This window comes from Microcebus murinus, chromosome 8, assembly GCF_040939455.1.
Source record: "Microcebus murinus isolate Inina chromosome 8, M.murinus_Inina_mat1.0, whole genome shotgun sequence".
NCBI lineage: Eukaryota > Metazoa > Chordata > Mammalia > Primates > Cheirogaleidae > Microcebus > Microcebus murinus.
The window spans coordinates 81696822-81716314 of NC_134111.1; the positions used below are offsets into that span (position 1 = coordinate 81696822).

General features: G+C 36.7%; 1 protein-coding gene across 4 annotated transcripts in view; it reads left to right on the plus strand.

Moving 5' to 3' along the window:
- The window catches only part of UNC80 (unc-80 subunit of NALCN channel complex), a 203901-nt gene that overhangs the window by 115069 nt on the left and 69339 nt on the right, over positions 1 to 19493 (plus strand). For 3 of the 4 annotated variants that reach the window (XM_012751444.3, XM_076005903.1, XM_012751445.3), the window contains 6 exons: positions 7023 to 7130; positions 8274 to 8412; positions 12291 to 12472; positions 13035 to 13166; positions 15646 to 15832; positions 16436 to 16567. In XM_012751444.3, the coding sequence (XP_012606898.1) occupies positions 7023 to 7130; positions 8274 to 8412; positions 12291 to 12472; positions 13035 to 13166; positions 15646 to 15832; positions 16436 to 16567 (880 nt within the window). The remainder of the gene's footprint in view (positions 1 to 7022; positions 7131 to 8273; positions 8413 to 12290; positions 12473 to 13034; positions 13167 to 15645; positions 15833 to 16435; positions 16568 to 19493) is intronic. The other variant, XM_012751443.3, reaches the window with a different exon arrangement.

Consider the following 19493-nt stretch of genomic DNA (forward strand, 5'->3'; position numbering starts at 1 on the left):
TCCAGAACTGTAAGATAATAAATTTGTGTTGTTTTAAGCCGCAAGGGTTGTGGTAATTTGTTACAGCAGCAAGAGGAAGCTAACACAATTATGTTTTAAGAAACAAGCAACAAATGGCCCAACAGTCTACAAATAACAGTTAGAAACTATTATATTTCCCAACCCTTCAGCTGCACTTTCCTGACAACTACCCTGAGCAGTTGCCCAGCTGCTCTTAAACAGGGGTGATAGCCAAGACACCCAACTGAATGCCGTGGGCTGCCCCTGCAGCTGCTTTTCCCAAGTGGTTTTGCAAAGAGATTTTTATATAACACCTATTCATTTCAACAAGCGTTCATTATGTGCCTGCTATTGGCACAATAGTAGGTCAATAGTAGGCTTCTTAGTTTTAAAAAAACTAAGAGGTAGCAGAGAATATTTCTACTGAGGAGTTTGCAAGCCAGATTTGGGATTAGGGTGGGGGGCAGTAACATATACATAAACAAACTAGAGAATATGAGTAATAACAGCAAAAATGTAGCCGGGCGCGGTGGCTCACGCCTGTAATCCTAGCTCTCTGGGAGGCTGAGGCGGGCGGATTGCTCAAGGTCAGGAGTTCAAAACCAGCCTGAGCAAGAGCGAGACCCCGTCTCTACTATAAATAGAAAGAAACTAATTGGCCAACTGATATATATAAAAAAAATTAGCCGGGCATGGTGGCGCATGCCTGTAGTCCCAGCTACTCGGGAGGCTGAGACAGAAGGATCGCTCGAGCCCAGGAGTTTGAGGTTGCTGTGAGCTAGGCTGACGCCACGGCACTCACTCTAGCCTGGGCAACAAAGCGAGACTCTGTCTCAAAAAAAAAAAAAAAAAAAAAACAGCAAAAATGTTGACTTGTGTGGCAATTTGTAAAGCTCTAGCACTTACAAAGGGATTTTTTTCAATTATAACTTTTTTATTATGAAAGTAATATATAGTCATTAAAGAAAATTTGGATAATACAAAAGATCCTAAAGAAAAAAAAATTGTGTATCTCATCACTGTACTAGTTCACCTTCTAGGATATAATCTCTTAGTATTTTTTCTAAACCTATGTGTGTATAAAGTAGGTACATATCATTGACAAAGTGCTTTTTGACTCTTACAAACCTTTGTAAGAGATATTTTTCTGTCTATTTTATAGGTGAAAAAATTGAAGCTCAGAAAGATGTGTTTGTCCGCAGTTCACATCTATAACATATTCACTAGACTTTAACTTACCAATATGGAATATCAAAGTTAGGGCTTTTTTAACTAAACTAGAGCATCTCATGTTATTCAAACTATACAAATTCCAAGGGGAATGAAGTTGAGCACTAGATCAATGTGAGTTACAAATAAACTGCATAAACTGCTAAATGATGATATAAAAAGAAAAGATGTGTATATGTTTGTGTGTATGCATGTATACATATCATAAATCGAACATAAATGACACATTCAAAGAAAACCTATTTTCATTTGTGTAAGTTCTCTCTTTATATAAAAAATAGCTTTAGGAAAAAACCATATATGCTGAAAACTGCAAAAATACATGAGTTTAAATTAATGTTCATTGTTCTTTATACATAATCCAAAATTTCTTACTGCTATACCTTTGCTTGAACTATACCATCCTCTCTAATCTATACATAGCCAAACGCAAACATTCCTTTTCTTTTTTTTAATTTTTTTTTTGAGATAGAGTCTCACTCTTTCACCCCAATTGGAGTGCAGTGACATCATCATAGCTCACGACAACCTGAAACTCCTGGACTCAAGCGATCCTCCTGCCTCAGCCTCCCAAGTAGCTGAGACTGTAGCCACAAGCCACTATACTTTTTCTTTTCTTTTCTTTTTTTTTTTTTTTTTTGTAGAGATGGGATCTAGCTCTTACTCAAGCTGGTTTCAAACTCCTGACCTCAAGCATTCCTCCTGCCTCTGCCTCCCAAAGTGCTAGGATTACAGGCATGAGCCACTGTACCCAGCCTCCAAACATTCTTTAAGATCTAACTCAAATGCCATCTTCTCCCTGAAATCTTTTTTGATCCCTCAAGTGTTAAGCACAGGACATACTGCAGATGGATGATAAATGTTATTTTCCTTCCTTCCTTCTTTGCCTAAATTATAATGGCATTTTATATGTGCTTTTCTCATTTTTCATTCAATCAATTAATTATTCACTCATACATTCATTCATACATACATACATTCATCTATTCAATGAACTTTTAAAGAATCTATGGACCTAGCCCATACTTTGTGCTGGGTATAATAATGGATAAGAGATACGGTCCCTGCCTTCATATTATGCACACGATCGAGTCTAAGAGACAGGCATTAATCAAATAAACCTCCCAACTTGATTTAAAATTGCAACAGCAATAAGTGCAATGAAGGAGAGGCACAGTATACCCAAAGTTTATGAATAAAGCTTTGAAATTGTGAGTTGAAATAAAAGACAGTCTTTCCAATAAAGTGGCAGCTGATCTTTGACTGAAGAATGCACAGATGTTAATTGGATACAGAATTTTCCAACCAGAGAGAATACGTGAGTCTGAAGGACCATGGCTGGAGCACAGAGGACTGTGGAGCGTGAGGAGGCTGCACAAGCAGATAGAGGCCAGACCCTGTGGGGCCATAGGAAGGCCTTTATGCCGTCCTATGGAGTAGGGGCAGTCATGCTCTGCCACTTAATTTTAAACTCTTTGAAACTGTAGAAGTCTTACACATTTTGTGTCCTGTGTGATACCCTAACAGAGCACTCACCTATAGCGGAGGAACAATGGATATTGAATGAGTGAGGAGAACCACAGCTTTAGAGTGTTTCATGAGCGCCCTCCACTCTAGCTCAACCAGGACACTGGCCCAATGCAGCAGAAGAGGCTAACCAACCTCTGCTGTTGCTTACATTTCTGCAAGGGAAAGGAAAAGTAAAGCAAGAGAAAGCGCCTTCTAACCTTGACACATTGAAATTAGTCATTCAGGAGGTGAGCTGAAAAGATGTATCAACTCTTCTGTGATAAACATTTTATTTCCAAAATGCTAGCCTCCTGCTCAAGCTCTTTTTATCTCTCATGATGTTTTTCACTTGCCTGTTGTGAATCTGTCACCTAAATAAACGATGCTCGCATTTCCAGATCCAAAATGAAAACAGAGTAGGCAATAAATCAAGAATAAAAGCAGTATTCTGATTAGAGTCAAGTCTTATGAGTAATTGGTATTTCATACCTGTTTTTTTTTAATTTTTATGGCAGAGTGTATTTGTGGCAGTCAGTACATTTTGTAACCATCTAAATCTGATCAATCTGCTAATCTACAATACAATGTTCAGGAACTCACTGTACATTCTGTTAGTCTATTTTAGTGCACTTCCAAACTTGAGGGATTTTTTTTTATTAATAAAATATCATTCTATATGTATATATCACCTTTACCAAAGAATTCTGATACTCTTCCTCTATGTCTGTACTTTGTCCAAAGCCATGTTCTAAATAGAATAAATGTTCAATTAATGCTTACTGATGAAAAAAGTAATAGATAAAACATTTTTTTTCTTTCAACCAAAAAGAAGAGGGGGGATAAATGGTGATACATTCCTCTAGAAAGACAGGACACAGTATGGGTCAACTTTATAAAGCCAATGCAAATGGTAAGAAGTCAATTGATTTTTTTTGCAAACTTAGTATTTTTTCTAGAACTATCTATGGACGATGATATTGTGAGCCCAAGACCAGGCCCTAGATCTTGATTTCATAGGCCAGAATGACTCCTCACCATAGCACACAAAATTTATGTACCAAAGATGTATGAAGCACAAAGAGTCTAGGTTACCTTCAGGAAAATATTACACTTCAGTCGGCATAATGCTCTTCTCAGAAAGATAAGAAAATGTATTTCTCAGCCAGCAGGCTGACATCAACATTCCCAAATTTTGAATACCTTATTATTTCTACAGTGCATCACCTTTCATGCATGTATCTGCTTTTCTACTTATCTTGATTTTCACTCATTTACATGTTTGTCATCTGTCTCTCCTAGGAAGATACTCTTTCCAGGAGGACAAGCATCATGGATGTTTTTCTCCTAACCGTATCTCTAGACATTAGCCCAGTTCCTAGCATATGGTTAACCTAAAAAATATTCTTGAATTATTAAATTAATACATAAAATTTTTATTTAAAATAATTAAGTGTTATTCCTTTCTAGCCAATAGTCTTTTGTTGTAAGGACTAGAAACCCATTCCAATTTGTTCCAATAATTAGGGAGTTTCTTCAGAGGATATAGTGGAATCCCATGAAACCAAGGACAGAACGGGAATCATAGCCACGCCTCAAGAGAATGAGAACTAAAGCTGCTGTCCTCCTCAGAATGAGCATGGTCTCTTATCTCTGCTTCTTTTTGTATCGTCTTCATCTGCTCATACATCTCTGTCCCCTGACCAGCTTTATTGATCTTGTACTTAGACTGAAAATCTCAAAGTGGCATTGTTATTTCTCACCCCAGCAACCATCATTAAATGATTCAGACCCTGTGTCTCTTAGTTCCTTAGGACAAGAATTTGATGGGGCCATCTTCTCTTTTTGAGCAAAACACAAGTGATAAATCCTTAGCCAGTCAAAGAATTGGTTTTGCATTGAAAATCTAATCAGTAGTGATGAGGATGAGGAAAGAAATTGTAGAGTCAACTATGATGGATTTTCTTAAGAAATATACATAGAAGAAAATGACAGTAGTCCAAGTTCTACACCATCCCATAGCAAGCATTCCCCAGTATCCCTACCAGATCTTGGGGCCATGTAGCTGCTTCCCATCAACCACAGCTCCCTCTGACAGAACCACCTCAACAAGGGATGATGTAATCTATTAGTGATAAACTCTGTCCTTTGGTCTTGGGTTTGTAGTCTTGAGTTTCTCTACAGGTCCCTGTTTGATATGTAATTTCAACTACTGTGTGCATCTCACAGACCAGGGAAATCTCTAATTCTTCAAAGAACCATTAATAGATGCCTTTGGAACTAGCCTCCTACTCTATCCAGTTCCTATATCTCTTCTATACAAGTTTTACATCAAATCACCAAAGCAAAAAGCAAATAATTATAGGCTTGTTAGTTTAAGCTAGGGGTCACACCGGTAGAAAAGGACTTTAGAGCCTTCATATAGTGAACCCAAGTTCCCATCATATAGGTACCATCTATGATCTCTATCTTCCAAGACTGATCAAGTCATTCAAAAAGAATTGCTAGCCTAACACCCTGATGCAAAAGCCCTTCCAAATCCCTTCTCTTTTCACTAAAATAAGCAACCTAAGTATCATGAGGGCACCAGAACACACCAAGCTTCTTAAGGAAACATGACAGGATATTAAATATTTGAGTATATATAAACATATAATGAGTATGACCTGGGAAAATATTCATTATAAAATCATAGCGAAATGAATTGTTTAAAATTGTGTGTCACATACTTAATATTATCACAGCTATGCTAAGATGCAGAGGGGGGAAAAAGGCTAAAAGAAACCAAATAATGGCTATCATTGGGTTTGGGATTATTGAGATTTGTGTTTTCTTTACAGTTTTTCTGTCTTTTCCATATACCCTGCAATGTGAATGTATTGTTTTATAAATAGAAAGAATAAAAGCAGAGACATGCCAATGTTAAATATCTTGACTCTTTTTAAAAGGAAGTCAGATACACCCCTACATTTATATGGGAAAATATTGCTGTATATGATTTTAGAACAGTTTTCAAATTATATAAAATAGGCACGCTATTTATGCTGTATATTGTTTTTAATTCACAGGGGAAAAAAGCAATGCAATAGTTCTCTCCGCAAATGATAACGTGTTCCCAATTATGTGCCTCCCTGATTTTTTCCTTAGAAAATACAGCAAGAGCTCTGAATCACTTGTTTCCAAATAGAGTCATTTAAAAAGTTGGTTCCATACCAGTCACATAATAGATGCATTATCTTGGGTCTTTTTGTCAGAGTTTTGAAAGTCTTTCTTGGAACATTCATGCACTTTCCAATTTGCCTTTTCTTTCAAAATATCTTCATCTATAACACTATGAAGCTCTGTTCAAGATTTCTTAAGGAGTTTGCTTTTTCCCCTTGGCTAGAGGGAGAAAGTGTTTCATTGACATGACACTGGAAAAACAAATAAACATTTATTCTGTGAGAGGAGGATTCCCTCTTTGCACAGCCTGGAGTGCAAAAATAGGAGGAACCAGGACTCAGGATAAATAAACAAGGGCCTGTCCCCATTAGGACTGATCCCTCTCCCAGTTGCTCTGTTCACTCCATTCCTTGGCATTTAGGGAGTTAGAGGAAGAAATTGCCTTATCTGTGCTCATGCATATGAATCAGGACTATTCTGGACCCTGGGTGAGGAAACAGTTTGTAAGAAGAACTGCTGTCTCCCATAGACAAGTATGTTTTTCTAAAGAAATCATTTTACCTGTGCAACTCAGGCCCTGATGATGGGTGCTATGAACTCATACTATACTTTCTTGATAAGTTTTATCTTTGTCCTTTAACTTCTTAACACTTCTCTATGAAATATTTTCTTTCTTCCATGACCAAATGGTTCCACTTGTAGCATCATCCAACCCTATAAAGGGAATATTGAACAGAATGGATTTTATCTGACTCAATATTTTAAAAGATTTGTATTTTTAACAGCTTAATGGAATATAATTAGCCCCATAATAGAAATCAAGAAATCCTTGTCCTTTCCTTATTCTGTCAATAATTAATTTTGCAACTTGGTCAAGTAATTCCACTTCTCTGGATCCCAGTTTCCTCAAAGGTAAAAGAGGAGCTTGTTACTAAATATCTCTAAACTCCCTTTTCACTACAAAATTAACTGCTTTTATCAATTTCAGGAAGCGTGGGCCCACAAAAAGGCCTTAAGTTATCCCTCCCATTAGAAGATTGTTGTCTGGAGAATTTGGGGGAAATACAGCATTATTGGTTTTTGAGAAAGTACAACACTCATCAGATATCTTATGTCCTTTTCAGTGCTCAGATAAGTCATGCCTGAGGACACCTTCTCTGAAGAAGAGAGTTTCAGATGCCAACCTGGAAGGGAAAAAGGATTCCGGAATGCTAAAGTACATCAGACTTCAGGTATTGTACCTGGATCAGAAGCATTATGAAATATTAACAGGGAAGGGACTCCAGAAAACCTGTTTTCTAGTATTTAGGACACATAATAGTTGGCACAGTGTTGGCATAAAGCCCCTTTAATTGGTGAGCGAGAGGGCCACCAAGTGTGCAAGGAAAAAAATCTTGCTAGACAGCCGGCTTCCACAGACATGGGGAGTTTGCCTGAAACCGCACCTCTCCCACTCTCCCCATTGCAGTGGAGCTAATTTCCCACCAGTGTGTGAATGGCAACACTTGTGGATTTTGGAATGAGACGGTCTGGGTTTGTATCCCATGTCTGCTGCTCTGGCTCTGGGACCTTGGGCAAGTTATTTAATTTTTCTTGGTCTTAGTTACCTTATCTATCAAATGGGGATTATAACACTAGACCTATCCCAAAGGTACTGCATGGATTAAATAAGACAGTACATTAACCTATTTATCCAGTGCTTAACACATGATTATATTGCTATTATACCCTAAGCTCTAAATCATAATACCTTCCTCCCCAAAAGAATCATTTATGTTTTTCTGGAATATGTTTAAAATGATGACTTATCCAGAATCTACATTTGTCATCTAAATTTTCTGAAACAAAGGATTAAGTGGGATTTTGTGGGCTAATATGGAGCAATAACCACAAACAATGTATAATGTGTTTCAAAGGGGAAATGCCATCCAAGTTCACACAACTTAGAAAACTAACTTTCTAAATGGACTCCTTCATCAATTAGAGACTGCTTATAGTTTTCAGTGGAACTCCACTAATAGAAAGGAAAATAAGATCCTTTAAAAATCCCTCAGATCTTTTAACACAAAGATGTATTTGCTGGGGTTATTCTTTATTAATAGAGTTGTACTCATTCTATAGTTTATTTCTTGGGGGGTTGCAAAGCAGTTTTGTGGCGAAAATATTTTAAAATTAATATGATTTTTTCCTAATTATGCTTCAACTAATAAAGTATAAAGCTTATCATGCACCATGTCAACTAAATATGCTCTCATTTTAGAGTATTTTAAGATCATTTAAGAAAAGCAGCAAGAGGGTCATGGCTTTTAAGTTTCAAGAGGAATATAATAATCTGTCTTAAGAGATTTTAAAACATGATTTCCATCTTTTCCCAGGTGATGAGCTTGTCGCCTGCTCCCTTATCTCTGTTGATCAAAGCGGCACCAATTCTGACAGAGGAGATGTACGGAGACATTCAGCCAGCTGCCTGGGAGCTCCTGCTCAGCATGGATGAGCACATGGCAGGGGCAGCAGGTAAAGAAAGACCACCTGGAACCCTGTGCCTGCTGTCACTGCCATTACTTATCCAAGTGTTCAAATAAGAGAGAGGTGCATGTGTTCTATTTTTGCTCCTAGGTCAGATTGATGGCAATTGCTGGAACTCTAAGCAGAGCTATGTGTTATAGGAAAACAGACCCAGGTTTTATGTGCTCCCTTTCAAATTCACTGTGTGGTTTGCACAAGAGCAGTATGTGTCTCGCTCAGGGTGTTACCAAATTATAGAGAATGATTGTCCCCAGAACCTATATTTCGAAAATAATAAAATTCTTGATGTGTATTAATTCTCCTAGATTTACCATGAACTACCATCATTAACTTTATAAAATCTTATGTGGATAGTATTCTATGTTCAAATTACAATCTCAAAACAAATTTGTTAAAATTTTAAGTGACTTGTCCAAGGTCACATAACTGGTCAGTGGTAGATGCAAAATGTGTGCTCTTCATTTTTTGCCACTTTTTGTATAGGTCCCTTTTTTCCTATAGTTATTTTAATTGCAAAATGTAAATGATAAAATTCAAGTAGTATAAAAGTCTATGAAGTTAAAAGTATCACCTTTTCCCCATGATCCTCCATTCTCTTCCCCAGAGGCAACAATTTGTAAGTTTCTCAGGAATATTCTAGGCCACACTGTGCATATCTATGTATGTAAGCATGTATGTATATATTGCATGTTTCCTTTTTCACACTAACGGGACATACAGCAAAGACTTTTGCACTTTGCATTTTTTCATTTATATCTAGAAGACCATTTTTAACATCATTTGCCTCTTTTTAATGGCTACAAAATATTCCATTGAATGAACAGATATCTTAATTTATTTAATGAAGACCTATTAATGAAAGTTTAGGTTGATTCCAGCCTTTCTCTTTTTTATACCATATTGCAACAAATATCTTTGTAAAATATCTTTGTTCACATTAAAGCTCAGGTTCTTGCTTCTTTACCAAATGCTTCTCAGAGACAGCTGTGAAAGTTCAGGGAAGGGTGTGCTCCCCAAATATGGGGCAGTCATGGAAACTTCCATGAAAAATATAAACAGGTGGACTGGGCTTTAAAATCACTAAATACTTAGCCTAGCAGGGAAAATGGTGTGTGTAAAACCGTGTGGATGTGGAAATGCACTGGGCTTATTTGAAAAGTCTGAGGAGACTGATCTGATGACTGGAGTAGCTTTTGCAGAGGGGTCACCAGAGAGGTGAGTAGGACTCAGATTGTAACAGACCTTGAATGACAGGCTTATGAGTGTGGACTTTCCACTGAACTGTGGAAGCCACTCATGGGTTCTGAACCAAACAGTAATGTTGTATACAGAGTATGAATTATTACCAAGTTTCATATAGCAGCAATGAATACAATAGCTTGGTTTTATAAATAGTGATTGTGGAGGGGAGCAGGGAGGATGAAGAGAGGTTGGTTAATGGGTACAAACATGCAGTTAGAAGGAATAAGTTCTAATGGTCAACTGCACGGTAGAGTGACTAAACAACAATGTATCATACACTTCAAAGAAGCTAGAATAGGGGGACTTGAAATGTTCCCAGCACATAGAATGATAAATACTAGTAGTATGGATACCCTAAATACCTTGACTTGATCATTACACATGCTATGCATGTAACAAAATATTGCATGTACCTAATTAGTATGGACAAATATTATATACAAATTTATGAAATAAATTTTAAAATTAAAAAAAGGCATAGTGATCTTTAGATGAAGGGGAGCCAGTGATATGTAGTTGGTGATGTGACATCGAAGCTAAGGAGAAAGGCCAAAAGTTTCTAGAAGTAAAAGTTTACTAGAAGTAAACTCTAGAAGTAAAATTTACTAGAAGTAAACTCAAGGAATAAGTTGCTATGTTGCAGCTAAAGTGATGAAAGTGGGCGGCATGTCTGTGGGGGAATCGGTAGGGAAGACAGAGCTGAGGGATGACCACTGAGCCGTTGGCCTTCTCCATCTCCAGAGGACCAGAGGAAGAAGCCCAGCTGGGAAAAGTGATCAGAAAAGTAGCAGAACTCAAATAATCTCAAGCCATGGAAGCAAAACAGAATTGCTCTTTAAGGAGATTGTCGTAAAGGTGTTAAACTGAAAGGAAATGAGTGCTGTAAAAATACTATTAAATCTGTGCATTAGTGAGTATTACAAGAAAACTCTTTCAGTAAAGATTTTAAGGCAAAACTGCAATGATTTAAAGAGTGAGCATGGTGTTTAAAAGTTGAGACAGGCCGAGTGCAGTGGCTCACGCTTATAATCCTAGCACTCTGGGAGGCTGAGGCGGATGGATTGCTCAAGGTCAGGAGTTCAAAACCAGCCTGAGCAAGAGTGAGACCCCCGTCTCTACTATAAATAGAAACAAATTAATTGGCCAACTAAAAATATAAAGGAAAAAAATTAGCCGGGCATGGTGGCGTGTGCCTGTAGTCCTGGCTACTTGAGAGGCTGAGGCAGGATTGCTTGAGCCCAGGAGTGTGAGGTTGCTGTGAATTAGGCTGATGCCACAGCACTGTAGCCTGGGCAACAGAGTGAGACTCTGTCTCAAAAAAAAAAAGTTGAGATCGGCTATAGTACATTTTTTAAAAAAGCAAAGGAGAAAGAGTAGAGATCTAGGCAGCTGGACTGCTTACATTTAGGATAAGGAAAAAAAGGCTGATTATCAAAAGCTAATGATAACAATAACTAACATTTGTTACAGAACTATATCACACACATTGTCTGATTGATAAACCATTTTATAGATGAGCAAACTTGAGTCAGAGAATTAAAAGGACACATCCAAGTTCACACAGCTCAAGAACCAGGAAACCAAACCCAGATCTTCTAACTGCACCTATACACGCCCTTCCCGGGTTACACCATGTAAATGTAAAACATACTTCAGAAGTGTGCAGCACTTTTCACATCACAAAGCACTTTCTCATATATTATTTTATTCTAACAACAAATTTGGAGGCAAGTATAATCACGATGGAACAACAAAAAATTTGGAGTCAGGTGTTATTATCACCATGGCCATCACTGTTACTATTGAGAGTTTACCAGTGAAGAAATGGAGACTAAGAGAAATTAAGAGGTTTGCCCAAGATCACATGGCAGAGAAGTTTCAGAGCTAGAACTCAGCCCCAGTTCCTCTAGCACAACTGCCTAAGCATGTTTCAAGGCTCTGGGAAGGAATACAAGAGAGATTCTAGAGTATGTTTATAGAGTGTATTTCTCTGTCCCCTTATTCATTAGCTTTACAACTTACATGGCCTTGACTTTTCTCTTATTGATATTTGACTCCCCCACCAAAATTTTTTTAAAATGATATTATGACTCATGAAATCTCTTTTGCCTTCTCAATCTCTTCTATCTCTGGAAAGGGTAGAAGTTTCTAACAGCATCTACAATGTGGATTTTTTTTAAATATAGCTAATGTAACTGAGGTGGTTTTTAGTTGACATCTTTATGTATCATCCTTGTGTTACTATGAGATGACTCTAGCCATTTCCTAAAAAGCATATCTGGGATGCAATTTTCTTTTTTCATTTGCTTCAAAATGCCTTTGAAAGGCATTGACTTTGAAAGGCACTGTGAGTTAAAGGAAGCTTTGCATAGGATGAATTTTTGTACTGAAATGTTATGCTATTGCTATCATTGCACAGCTTTTAGAAGACTGTGTGTGGCACAAAGAATGATGTTTGGTTTCCAGTGACTGAAATAAACTTTGCTTTTAGCAGTACTAGTAGCCTAGTTCCATTAGCTCAGGAGTCATTTTAAGGAGATAAGAGAGGTTACCATTTCTCTCCAACCTCAGGAATTTAGCAAAATTTTACACTGTGTAGCTGACGAATTGTTGACTGTCTCTAGCTGCCATGTTCCTGCTGTGTGCGGTCAAGGTCCCCGAGGCCGTTTCGGACATGCTTATGTCAGAGTTCCACCACCCAGAGACTGTGCAAAGGCTAAACGCTGTCCTCAAGTTCCACACACTCTGGCGGTTCCGCTATCAGGTCTGGCCCAGGATGGAGGAGGGAGCACAGCAGATTTTTAAGGTGAGGGATATTTCTCACATGGGCATTAGATTAGTAAACCCAACCCAAGTCTTGTTTAAATCCTTGAACCTCAAAGTGACAATAGATGGCCAAATATATGCTTTTTTTTCCTCTCTGATTTATATAAGTAAACCTCACTCATACATAAATGAATTCTTGTTTTAAAAAATTGAAATATAAAAGAATGTGGAGTAAGAAACCACATCTCTATGAATCTTAAAATCTCACTGCCATCCCCAGAGGTAAGCACATAAAAGTGTGGGGTATTATCTCCCAGACATTCTGCTGTATATACACATACAGAAGGTTTCTGGGGGATGGGGTGATAAACACAAATAGAGATCACTTGACTGAAAGACTTCATTCAACTGATCAGTAAACTAAGGCCCAGGTTCATCCTGTGCTCTATAACAGAAAATCTTGGAAAACATTCCTCTTCTATAATGCTTGCTTATTTAGAGCCTTATAATTACTAAGACAGATTGTGCCATAATTATAGTTCAGACTCATTCTAGCTGCCATTTCATCTTACTAACCTCATTTTTCTGATATTGACTAACAGATCCCACCTCCCAGTATAAACTTCACTCTGCCTTCACCAGTGCTTGGAATGCCATCTGTCCCAATGTTTGACCCTCCGTGGGTCCCTCAGTGCAGCGGGAGTGTCCAGGACCCCATTAATGAAGACCAGTCTGTAAGTAGCAGACACTCCCCCCGCCCATCTCTAGGTTCGATGGTGTACATATAAAAGGAGAACAATAAATGTGTCAGGCAATTTGTTCACTCTTGTCATAAGGATGTAGTAATAACACAGAAAATCAGCCACAAAAAGTCTTTGTTCTTGTGACTAGAATAGAAAGAACTATCATCTGGTTGTGGGTATTTGCAGACCTCCAAACCAACACAGATTTGTTTTATAATCAAAGCAGCAGCCACCTTACAAAGCTATTGAAAGCATTAGGCATTGATTTCTTGGCCAAAGGCAGCCCTTTTCCCTCTATTTATTACAAAACAAATGTATTCATCTAACCTATCATATATAAACTATCTGAAAGTTAAGGACATTGATCCTAAAAAATTAAGAAATGGAAGAAGGTTAGCAACTTTATTTCCTTGTTTGAACCTTAGTTTGTTCTTCATTTTGTTGTTCATCAGTATTATCACAAACCACTCTGAGACCTCAGGTCTCATCATTGTAATATAAAATATGTATTATATATGTATTAATAAATAATATTATATATGTAATATAACTCAGGAGTTAAGTTTAGAACACAGTCCATTTATAGACAAAAACCAAGAATATGCACATTTTGAAAAACTGGATCTTCAAAATATGCCTTTATTACCTGTTAAATGGTATTTTTACAAATATAAGTGTAATGTAGAGAATTTGGAAAATAAAGCAAAAATAGAAAAAGAACACATCTCTTTGCACAAATCCTCTTGAATAAACTCCTCTGGAATTTATAGCAATTAGTGTAATATTAATAATGAGTAATGATTTTTAACACATCTCACAAAACATTCCCAGAAAAGTTATATGATTTTACCCTTATTGCTGGAATTGAAAACTGTCTTATTAACTAGTGTTGTTTTTTTGCTACTTTGCATGGTCAAAAAAAAAACAAAAAAACCCTGTACTGTTTATTTCATTGACACTTATTTTAAAAGCTTAATTTGAAGATATGAATTTAGTTTGAGCATTTTTGGTCATCACACATGGATTTTCTAGGCATTTATAGTTTTCTTTGGAGAGCTGTTTGTTACAGTATGCCTATTTTATTTTAATTCTTCTACATACAGTACCTTCATATCTGATGGTTCCTTGCCAAACAGAAAGAAAGACACACCTGGCTCTTCTCCTGTATGTGCAGTAATTTGAACATCTGAGCCACCAACATACAGATCTTTGATGTTTCTCCCAAGTGGTAATGGCTTCATGTGAGCCAGCCAAACTCTCTATCCCAAGTTCAAAGTGGATTTGAAACCAAGCCCCCTGATTCTGTATCCAGTTCTCTCTCTCATTTCACAGTTCTTACCCTATGCCTTATTGTGATAGACCAGATTATCCACCTGGCTCTGAAAATGAATTTCTATGTGGCCCATCAAATGCTCTTAATTGCTCCTATGCCATTCATCATAGGAAACTTTTTAGTCTTAGGTTAAGGTCCAGCAAAAAGGGATCGTCTATGAATGTAGCCCCTTCTGAAGAGTGACCAGCATCCTCTGCTTGTCTCTAGAACCCTATGGGACTACAGACCAACAAAAAAATATGGAATTACTGTTGTGTGTAGACATCACTGCAGTCAGGAGGGAAGAACTCTAGTGATCACTTCCCTGCTCTGAGATCACTGATTCTGTCCCCAAACCTCTTGGAACTTGTCTTGACATAAGAATCATGATTAAGGCATGAATATAATAGCCAGTTTGCAGAGTGAATCTTCTCTTCTTTATTTTTCCTTATCCTTCACCTATGGCAGCGTGGATTGTTCTTAATATTTTCCCATTATGCCTTGGCTGCTGGTAAACACAAGGGCAAATTTTACATTCAACATTTGTAATACTCTCAACACTTATAATTTTCATTCAGTAACTTTGTTTCTACAAATATTATTAAGTATTTACATTGTGCCACTTTTTATCTACAAATATTAAGTTAGTTACAGTGTGACAGATACTTGAGCTATAAAAATGAAATAAATCACATAACTAACTGGTTCATATGAGAGATATCTCTTTTCTCCTTCTTCCCATGGTTCTGACTCTCAATTTTATTAATCTTATGAAATAAAAATCTTTCTTTTAAAACCAGTTCAAAACACTTTGGAAAGAAATAGAGTATTAAAAAATGTTATTTGGTCTTAATGTTTAAGAGTGAATCAATGATATTTCCCTAAATCCTAAAGGTGATACAGGAGTTTTTCCAGAAATTATAGATATCCTTGAAGAATCATTCTGATTGAGTGCAAAAAAGTAACTTAGCTATCTATACACAGCCTGGAAATTTGGTCAAAAATCAAATGCATTAATCTTCGTGAAACTAATCATGGGTATCCTAACATTTCCTGGGGACAAACTACCACATTTGGGTTATTTATTGTAACACCCTTTATGCCTGTGACCTCCCAAAAGAATTACTATTAAATAAATTTGCCTTCATGTCTCCACAGAAATCCTTTTCAGCCCGTGCTGTGTCCCGCTCCCATCAAAGGGCAGAACACATCTTGAAGAACTTGCAGCAGGAGGAAGAGAAGAAACGTCTTGGTAGAGAAGCCAGCCTCATCACCGCCATCCCCATCACCCAGGAGGCTTGCTACGAGCCCACCTGCACGCCCAACTCAGAGCCGGAAGAAGAAGGTGCCTTCCACACATGGGACTTCTTGAGGGGCTGAGTCACAGGGATATAATTTGCTTTGAAATAAACATTGACAATTTTATGTGACCTGAGATGATATCCCCCCTCCCATCTCTCTGTCATTTCCTGACACTATCATAACAAATAAAAAGTTGTTGTTTTCTAAAGTTTAGAGTTGGACTGTTTTCACAGGAGGGCATTAGCCATGTGGTATAAACTGATCTAATAATGTACTAAGCAGTAGTTGTGATTCAGGGAACAGCTGAATCCAGACTGTGTATTAAAGTAAATGTAACCAACCTTTCATTCATTACTTTCAATCGTCACGAGTACAGTTTGTCGGCCGGTATCAAAAAATTATTTATGAACCATTCTAAATTCAGTGATTCTCTGCCCTGCTTCTGTGGAAACTTTGGGAAGAATTTTCTTCCTTTCTGTAGAGCTTCTCCCCCTGCCTCTTCCCTGAGTACACTCTAAGTTACTTAAGCCTTACAGTCTGAGAGCAGTATACAGTATCACTTATGATATAAGTACAACCATAGTTGTGATAATGATTATTTTTTTGTAATAAAACCAAAGTTCACATTTCCCATTTTGTTTGCCAGTAGAAGAAGTCACCAATCTGGCTTCCCGCCGACTGTCTGTGAGTCCGTCCTGTACGTCCAGCACGTCCCACAGGAATTACTCCTTCCGCCGAGGGTCAGTCTGGTCCGTGCGTTCAGCTGTCAGTGCTGAAGGTGTGTCCTCTTGCAAATCTTTTCTTTACTACTCATGACTTACCTGTTTTGAAACATTTTCCAGTTAATATCATTATCTCACTTTATTTACACTGTCTGCATTAATAACTTGCTTCATGACTTGAAGTTATAAAAAAATTAGATTAAGTGGCATCCTAAAAAATTTATTGTTAATTTAACCTAGCAATTGTCATTTTTGAGTTGGCTCTATTTTAATTACATTAAATGTAATCATATTGCTTAGGGTTCCATTAACGGTTTTCTATCCTGGCTACACATTACAGTCAACTTGGAAGCTTTAAAAAAATAAAAGGTCCGGGCCACACCCCAAACCAAGATCAATGTCTCTGAGGGAGGGACCCATGAGTTAGTATTTTTAAAACCTCCTCAGGCAATTCAGTGCATGGCCATAGGATGCTTTCGGATGCTGTTTTAGGAAAACCTAACAGTCAAAAGAAGACAAAAGCTCATGCTATTTTCATAAGGAAGTCTGACTCTCTGGGTGAAGAAGGGCTGGGGACAGAATGTGATGCCCTTCTGTTCCAAAGATTTTTTAAATATGTTTCTCTAATGATAAATAACTGTCTGAGACTCGTTGCTTCGTGATTATGCAAACTTCATCACTGATTTATAAAGTCATTAAAAAGATATACAGAAATTGAGCAAAGAGGCCAGTGGCTCTTCACCCTTCTCTGTACAACCCTGGAGAACTTTGAAAAATGACTTATGCTAATTAACCACAATTTATGAGGATGAGGCCCAAGGCACATCTACATTTTTATAACACCTTTATTGAGACATAATCCACATACCATAAAATTAGCCATCACCACTAATTTTAGAATATTTTTATCATCCCAAAAAGAAACCTATTTATTAGCAGTCATTCCTTATCCACCACTTCCCCCAACCGGTGACAAGGGGGAAACTTTCTGTTTCTGTGGATTTGCCTGTTTATCAAATTTCATATAAGTGGAATCATACAAAATGTGGCTTTTTGTGGCTGGATTTTTTCACTAAGCATAATAGTTCATACATGATGTAACACATATCACTGTTTCATTCCTATTTATTGCCAAATAATATTCCATTGTATAGATGTACTATATTTTGTTTATCAGTTCATCAGTTAATGGACATTTGGGTTGTCTCCACTTTTGGGCTATTATGAATTATACTGCTATGAACAGACGTGTGTGGCTGTACCATTTCACGATTTACCAAAAAAGTATGAGGACTTTGATTGCTTAACATTCTTGCCAACATTTGTTATTGCTTGTTTTTGTCTTAATTTTAGCCATTCCTATGGGTATGAAGTAGTATCTCATTGTGATTTTGTTTTACATTTCCCTAATAACAAATTTTATAGAGCACCTTTACATGGGCTTATTGGCCATTTGTAAATCTTCTTTGTAAAGTGTCCATTCAAATCTTTTGCCCATTTTAAATTGGATAATGTGTCTTTTAATTGTTAAATTATAAGAATTATTTGCATATTCACATATGTCAAAGTATCTTCTAATTTCTCCTGTGAGATTTATTATTTGACCTATTAGTTATTTAGGAGTGAGTTATTAATTTCCATGTATTTATAAATTTCCCAAATTTTCTTCTGTTTTTGATATTTAATTTCATGTCACTGTCGTCATAGAACATACATTGTATGATTTCATCCTTTCAAGTTTATTGAGGCTTGTTTTATTGCTTACATTTTGCTAGAGAATGTTTCAAGTGTCTCTTAGGTCTAGGTGATTTATAATGTTGTTCAAGTCTTCTATTTCTTTGCTGAATTTTATCTAGTCATTCTAACCAGTATTAAAATTCAGGTAGTAAAGTATCCAGTGATTATTATTGCATTATTTATTTCTCCCTTTAATTTTATCAGTTCTTGCTTCACATGTTTTAGGGCTCTGTTGTTAGGTACAGATATTTTTATAATTGTTCCATCTTCATGATGGAAGATGATTGACTATTTTAATGTTATAACATGTCCTGCTTTACTTCTAGTAAAAAATGTTTCTCTTAAAGTATACTTTGATATTAACATAGCTATTCCAGCTCTCTTTTGGCTCCTATCCACATGGCATATCTTTTTTCATCCTTTCCCTTTTTATCTTATCTGTATCTTTGGGACTAGATTATATCTCTTAAACAGAACATGTAGTTGAATCGTGTTTGTTTGTTTCTTATCCATTCTGCTAATTATGCCTTTTGATTGGAGCATTTAGTCCATTTACATTTATTGCAATTGTGGATATGGCAAGATTTATGTCTACCATTTTAAAATATGAAATATGCCATATGCAAAACATAGTTTCCTTTATATCTTTATAGTATAATTGTTTTTATAATGTTATATTAAAATAAAATATATTTACAATAGCTAATTTAAAACATTTGTCTAGTAAGTCCAACGTCTAAGTTTCCTCAGGGACAACTTCTATTGAATGCTTTTATTTTGGTATATGGGCATTATTTTCTTGGTTTCTTGAATGTCTTATAACGTTTTATGGAAAAGTGGACAATTTAAATTATATAGTATAGCAACTATGCAAATCATATGTCCCCTTTTCTCCTCAGGGTTCTTTGGTTGCTGGTTGTTGTTGTTTTGCTATTTGTTTTATGATTTTCCTTGATTAATATGGTAAAGTCTATATGCTTTGTTGAGTGTGATCACGGAAATCTCTACTCAGATTAGTGGTCAGATAAAGATTAGACAGAGATTTTTCAAGGGCCTTGAACTAATAAGTCTTCCAGCCTTTGCTGAATGACACTTTGGATGTGTTGAGACACTTTCAATTTTCCAATAGTTTTAAAAACTCTGTTTCAGCCTTTATTTTTTTACTTTCTGCTTCTGTAGGATCTCAAGATCAGCCAGAAGTGAGATATTAGGGCCTTCTCAGGTCTTTTCTGTACAACCCTGCAC